At 42.2% G+C, this 6,951-nt stretch overlaps 1 protein-coding gene across 3 annotated transcripts in view; it reads right to left on the bottom strand.

Moving 5' to 3' along the window:
• The window catches only part of MORN5 (MORN repeat containing 5), a 16,070-nt gene that overhangs the window by 614 nt on the left and 8,505 nt on the right, over window positions 1–6,951 (bottom strand). For 2 of the 3 annotated variants that reach the window (XR_002096233.1, XR_002096234.1), the window contains exon 5: window positions 15–1,365. Coding sequence is in view for 1 of the 3 variants with exons in the window: in XM_019510857.1 (XP_019366402.1) it covers window positions 1,286–1,365 (80 nt within the window). In the remaining 2 variants the exon portion in view is untranslated. Of the gene's footprint in view, window positions 1–10; window positions 1,366–6,951 lie in introns of those variants that run through there. The other variant, XM_019510857.1, reaches the window with a different exon arrangement.

The following is a 6,951-nucleotide window of genomic DNA, read 5'->3' as shown; positions in this document are numbered from 1 at the left end:
TTTTTTTTATAAACCCTTCTCATTTACTTTGTTTGTTCAGTAATTGCCAAATGGGTCATGGTGCAGTACTGCAGACTCTGTGTATTGAAGTTTTCCAATGGCTATTTACAAAAAAAAAAAAAGTTAGACTGAATCCTGTGAGGGTAGCTAGTGAGAGGCAAACTTTCCGCTAGAAGTGAACAAGAGAAATACATACGACGGGGGTCTGAAAACGGAATGGTTTACAATTTTATTTCCAAACTATATTGGTTTTGGGCTCAAGTAGGTTAACCCCAGTACCCCAGATAAAGGTGCTTACATGACTTATTATTTGGGATGGGGGAACAAGGGGAAAAAGCCTGCACTGCTGCTCTCAGTGATATAGTCAGACCTAGTAACACGATGCCAACTATAGACACTTATCAAGAGTTTTATTTCAAAAGCTGATCGTTTCACTGTAACATGTTGCAATGATGCATGTCTTGGCTACAATGGTTAAAGAAAATCCTTTGAATGAGTGGACAGTCAAGACTAATATTTATTAAAAAAAAACAAAAACAAAAACCTAAAACTAAATTGTAAGCACTTTTTTGTAAAACCAATGTCTGTTTTGTTACATACTTTTAATGTTGTGCTTTGTAAATGTCTTATTTGTGTAATAAATAAAGTTCATGCAAGTAGAAGTGCTGGCACTTACATCAAGAAAATGATGTAATTCCATTTTATTTTATTTTTAAATACTTTCTGGCTTACTCATCAGGCAGCAACCCACCCAGTTTTTCTCTTGTATTATTTTGTTAAACTCTGGCTTCAGGAGAGTTCAACAAATGTTCGTGGTAAATGGATATAATTTCCTAGTTAGCAAACCAGTCATTAAAGAATGGTTCTGGTATACATTATTACAATGATCAATCAATATCAAAGTACTGTGCAAAGGGAGAGGAAAGGAATTCACCAGGACAGCTAACTAGGACCCATGGAAATAATGTTGATTAAGACGGAGCTGAATGGCTTCAAACACTGAATTTGAGGTATTCTTTCTGGCAGATTGTTTTGAGGCTTAATCATGTGTTATGTATTGAGATCCTACTGCACTGCACACCTCTCATGAATATTAGGATAAGTATAATGTGCTTGCTTCCATGACTTTGCGTGAACACAACTGATTAAATCCTGCTTCCAGCTTTATTATACTAACAAAAGCTACATTCGCGTAGGGGCTGGTGTAGATCCACAAGGAAATTTAGACTTAAGGATGAAGCAAATTCACGGCTTTCCAAAATCGCAGTAAAAGCAAAATCAGTGCTCAGAGTTTAGGTTTACGTCCAATTATCTCATCCCAACCTTTTCGGCAAGTCCGAATGATCCATTCATGTTCATCATCATCTGAAAAGGAGACAAAGAAAGGGTCAGATATCACAGGTTCAATTGGCGCTGCATAGCTCAGACAGGCGCTCTGTGCATTAGTCCAGTTTGTAACATTAACTGTTTGGAAGTAATGGAAAGAATTAGAAGGCTTTCCTATAAACAATGTCATTTCTGACTACCCGTGACTACTGGCAGCAGACAGTGTGCGAGCATCAGTAATGAACGCAGAACTTAATTCTGTCTGTGCTGGTGTCCGATTATGAAACGTGCAGTTGGTGAAGTGTCCAGAAAACAAACCCAGTGTTTCACAGCTTTTCTTCCAAAACCATGATTAAAAAAAGCCCTGTTATCCCACATATTGACAACCTGGAACACCAGCTGATGTAAGTGTTGTAGACAATCTTCTGTATCCCTCGCAATTATTCAATGTCTGCCATGGTAGTAAATCACAGAGCACAGTAATAGAGTAAAAAATGAAAATCACAAAGGCACTTGAGGAAAAAATACCTATCCAGCAAAGGGTGAATAGAAATATTTTGAATAATTACAGAAAATTATAACTTGACAATCATGAATAGTTAGGGGCTTTCAATTCAAGCGATCAAAACAGCCTGTCTGCAAAACTTGTTAGACGGACTTATACCATGGTGGTGACAGGAAAAGAAAAGTCTGTGTAGCGGATCAGGTAAAAGAAAACGCAACAAAAGAAGCTATGCTACTTAAAACTGTACCCGTGCTTATTTGTATCCAAATTAAATATACTGTAGTCGAGCTACTTCTGCTTGTCTCTGGCTTTCCCAGTTAAACTGTTTGCAATTTGTGCTGCTAACCAGCCTGGACTGAAATTTCTAGGCTCCTGATACCAGCAATGCTTACAGCCCAATGACCTGGTCTTTTATTAGACTAGAAAAGAAATGTGTCACTAATGAGGAAGGGAGTTGTCTGCCTTTGAGGTGGAACTTTAAGTTAAACTGCAGTAGCAGCACGTTCAGTGTTAATGCTATATAAACGCAACGGTGATGGTCTAAGGAGATGTGAAGCAAGCTAAAGGCTTGTATAGACAGTTAGGTCCTGATTCTGCAAAAGTCTAAGCAACTGCTTGAGCCCCCTGATTTCAGCAGGCTTTGAATCAAGTTCTTCACGCTGTTCTCTTCTCTTTCTTCCTTTGTTATTGCTGCCTCCCCATACACACTTTTTTTTCTGGTACAAGCAGATCGAGTGCTTGCTCTTGCCTGCTTCACTTGAAGTGAATGCACACTTAGCTAAAGCACATGCCAAGGCTTCTGTCCCGAGTCTAACTGGTGGCATTTGTCCCTTTCCCCCTCTCCAAACAATAGTCAGAGGTTGCAGTGAATGACCAGAAGTTTTCCATGAGAGACGCTTTTCTCTGGGTCACTCTTCTGTGTCCGGTTACTGTTTCATAGACAAAGCGGTTGTTTTGTGCTTGTGTCACCACCTCTCTCTCTCTCCGCTCCATGCGTCAGGCGATATTTTGTAAAAGCTCTCTTTGCTAATCAGCAGCATACATTTCAGTGCCACCCTTCCATCCGGGACTGGGACGGCAGGACTGCCTTCCACCTGTTTAATTTAGCCTATAGATTTGCTTCAGCTGCTGTAGGCTGTGATACAGCGATGTCATTCTTATGCAAAGTCCTAAGTGGATACATGTCTGTCTTTGCCCATGGATATGATGCATCCTCTTACTCCCTTTTCCTTGTAATGAATGTGTCAGTAGCAACTCGCCCAGTAATGAACCTCTGAGGAAATAAGCATCACTAGAATATGCTCTTTAACAGGAAAGACTTTAAAGAAAAAAATAGATGTTTAAGGTCTGGGTCAGGGGTCCCTACACAAAGATCCTCCTGAAGTCTGTAGCAGGAATACAAAAGGGTGTTGTCAATAAATTGTGTTATGCCTGCCTCCACCCCCTGCCCCCATTTCTCATGCCAGCTCCTATTTCTATGAGCTAGATGTTGTGGAAGTGGTCCCAGTAAGTATCGCGATGTGACAGTGTTGTGGCTGTTAGTGTGCTGCAGGCGTTTGTGGTAGTACTGCCTTGATATAAGAGCGGCTGTTCCAGGTGTGAGGAACGTTGGGAAAATTTAATTCTGTCTGTTTCTGTTGAAATGAAGAAATCAGCCCAAATCTCTGTCTGCTAAACTTCCCTTGTCACTTATCCTGGTATCTTATGTCTTAATAAGAAGGTGAGAAATCAGATGAGCTGCACCAAGTAAAACTGCCTTCCTTGAAAGACTTGTATATGGGCATGTAATTGTGGTGCTCAGCTGACCAATATGAAAGGCAGATTCAGATGATGATTTTTCACCAGGTGCTGGGTTCATCCAGACTGGCACAGAATAAGTCATTCTTTCAGGAGACAACCAGATAAAAAATGCATTTCCACTAAGGATTTTAGATTCTCTTCCAATGCAAACACTACCTCGACTCAGCTTATGCGGTGCTCTGACTATGCAAATTAAATAATAGTAAATAAGCACTGACAAAGACTGTGACAAATGACGATTTTCAAGGTGAAGTCCAAGTTGACTCGGCTAGTGTTGATTTCAATGGTGTATTATGGGAAAGGGTTAATTAAAAGCATCTGATTTTCCTTGCCTGTGCTTAGTACTTTGCATCTCTCTGCCATCTCCCCTTTTATTTCTCTCCTCTCTATCCCGAACCCTGTGAGCTCTCTACCTCTAGCACGTTCCTTGCTGATTGCTAGACACCATCTCTCCTGTATCTCCTCTGAGTGAGAGTGACCAAACTCCACATTTCCTTCCAGGCAGCAGTGTACCTTGACTTTGGAATATTTTCAGTAGGCTTTTCCATCCCATCCTTCTGCATGCTCACATTTTACTTGCTACTGAACTTCAGTAAAGGAGCTCCTTACTGGAAACTGAGTGGAGAATTGGAGAGAGAACCTGAGTGGAAAAGAAAGTGCAGAGGATCTGATAGGGCCTGGTTTCAAGCCCTCATCCTCCAAGTTATCTCAGTACCTTGTACTCCCTATTTCCAGCAGGGCTGTGTCCCTGGAAGGTGGGCAAGACACACTGGTAACCAAAGAAAGAAAACAGATGTAAGGACTCTATAGTCCCAACAGTGAGGAAAATATCCAGGGCTACTGTCCAGTTGGTGGACACCGCAGAAGTTTTCCAGTGGCTGAGATCAGGACCAAGGGAAAGGCCCTATCCAGGGCAGCTAGAAGAACTGAAAAAGCAGAGCTGAGAATGGCTCTAGGGGCTAGCTACATGTAAAGAGGCAGAGAAATATTAGAATGTAAAGAGTTAAGCTATGGTAAAACATACTTTTGCCACACTAAAGGAGACTGGTTGATAATTACTGTAGTTTTAGGGCTATTTGAATCAGTGCAGCTGCAACCTCTTCAGTAGTAACCCCTGAAACAAGACAAACTGGGTTTATTGTACTGAACAAGTCTTAAAGCTCCTCCCTGATTGTTAGTAATTGGCAGCAATGGACTTAACAGCCTCTTGACTACCCTTTTTACACTCTACCTGACTGTGCAGCTAACAATTTAAATCACAGATGCCGATCCTTCTTTGTGGCAGCTGCTTGTTAACTGCACGCTCCCCTTTCTCTGTCACTGGCTGCTTCCATAACCCTGCAACACCAGGGTTAGATTGGAGAATCACATTTCATCAATATTTAAAATGGAATTAAACCTTGAAGTTTGATTAATGCTGCCAGATAGTGAGTTGTAATTACTATTTTGCAAATTGCAATTGTTCGAATATGTTAATATGATTGTCTAAGCACATCTTCACCTTCAGAAGTAATTTTCCCTTTAAAAAAAGATTAAAAAAAAACACAAACTCTTTAATCAACTGTAAATTATCACCCTGCACACAATGAGGTGTATGTGGGTTTTTATGTTGCATGTTAAATTTTATTTCAGCTTGTTTCTCTTTAAAAGTTTGTCCTTTTTCCCTTTTTCTCAGTGGCCTCCGCAAAGCACGCGGGCATGGAAGAGATTTTGTTAAAACAGGGACAAATCACGTTTACATGCTGAAAGCAAAGCAAATGGCTGGGCATGAAAACTTCAACGAAATCTGAGCGAGCCCAGTCTGCTTCCATGCTTCCCCGTGGGCTAGATTCTCAGCTGGGATGAATTAGCATAACTGCTCTGCTTTTTTATTTTAGATTATTGTTGTCACTAAGTAGGGACTGAGGTCTCCAGAAACCACCCCAAAAACCATCTGCAGCCTCTCCCTGGCAGCCCCCAGACTGCAGCCACTACATGTGTGGAAGCTGGAGAGGGGAATTCAGCTTGTAAGACTTAATGAGTGTACGTTAGAGACTACTACGTTTTTCTGGAGCAGACGGTAATTTAGAAAGAAGGCACATTGTAGGTAACTCTAATGGTGGGCTTGACATCCCAACTGGTGTCTCATAAGTAACCCAGTTCCCTATTCATTCCTTCCAACAACTACTGATTCCAAGGCAAAACAATGCCCGTATTTCTCTGCTTCTGAGTCTTCTGGCAAGAGTTGTCCTGCCGGAGGTGTTTTGATAAGCACTACATCTCACTCTTAATTTTGCTCCTAGTGAATTAGCTGGGTGTGGTGGGTACTCCACACTTCTGACAATTAGCCTGCTTATTCAGGTGTCCAGCGGTAAGGCACCGATGCAGGGGACTTGCCTGACTACCCACTGCAGCTTCATGGCTCAGCTGGGATTAGACTTCATGAAAGGCTGAAAACTGAGGCTGGCCTTGCTCCAGGTGCTGCCCAGGGATCCTTGGAAATGCATTCCAAATCAGGCAAGCTTAAATTTTGCTATTAAAATGCCCAGTGCTGTGGTTACAATGCCTGTGTTCAGTTGTAGTTACCCTACCAGGGCTATGCTGCTTCTGGAAACCTTCACTGGAACAGTTTGTTTAGAAGAATTCTGTTCATTTAGGCACCTGCCATGTTTCAAAGGACTTGAGTGAAGGTTGCTGAAAAGCCAAGAAAACGTTTTTGCGGAGGGTTAAGGGTTTACAATCCCTCCTTGTAACGATTTTCATCTGAGACCACTTTGTGATGCGCAGGCAGGTGGGGCGGATTGGAAGATGGAAGGGTAGAGGACATATGGATGCATTCTGAGTCTGCTCTTTTCTTGCTAGAGTCAAAATTCATTCACTTGGTTTTGTATCTTCCCTCTGCAAGGAACTGAGGTTACTTTTGAGTTGGTTGTGCTAGGGCATTTGTAGAAAACGAAAGTCCAGGGCACACGGGATGTCTCACTGCTTTGTCTGCCTGTTCCCACTCCAGCTCTGGTCTTCTCACTCTGGTAGAAGGCAGGGCAGGGGGCACCTTACAGTCTAACTTGTTCTGAAATGCACAGGCTGCTGGACTTCTGACTAACATGGCTAACTCCCCCTCTCTACTTTAACCTGCTGCAAGCCAAATGCAGGCCTTCTCCTGATGTCAGGCATGAGAAATACTCTTACTGAGAAGAAAACATGCACTGTTCACCTTGCACCTCTTCTCCGTACTGTCTTCTACCTCTGTATGAGGGTTCACTCCCAAAACCCTTAGTGTCATGACTGACCCCACAGCAGTTAAGTCCCTCCTGGTACGACAAGGCACCTTGCACAGAGGT

The sequence above is a fragment of the Gavialis gangeticus genome, unplaced genomic scaffold (assembly GCF_001723915.1).
Source record: "Gavialis gangeticus isolate Ggan-Ray unplaced genomic scaffold, GavGan_comp1, whole genome shotgun sequence".
NCBI lineage: Eukaryota > Metazoa > Chordata > Crocodylia > Gavialidae > Gavialis > Gavialis gangeticus.
The sequence above is the reverse complement of the archived record's forward strand: the minus strand, read 5'-3'. Positions and strand labels throughout refer to the sequence as shown.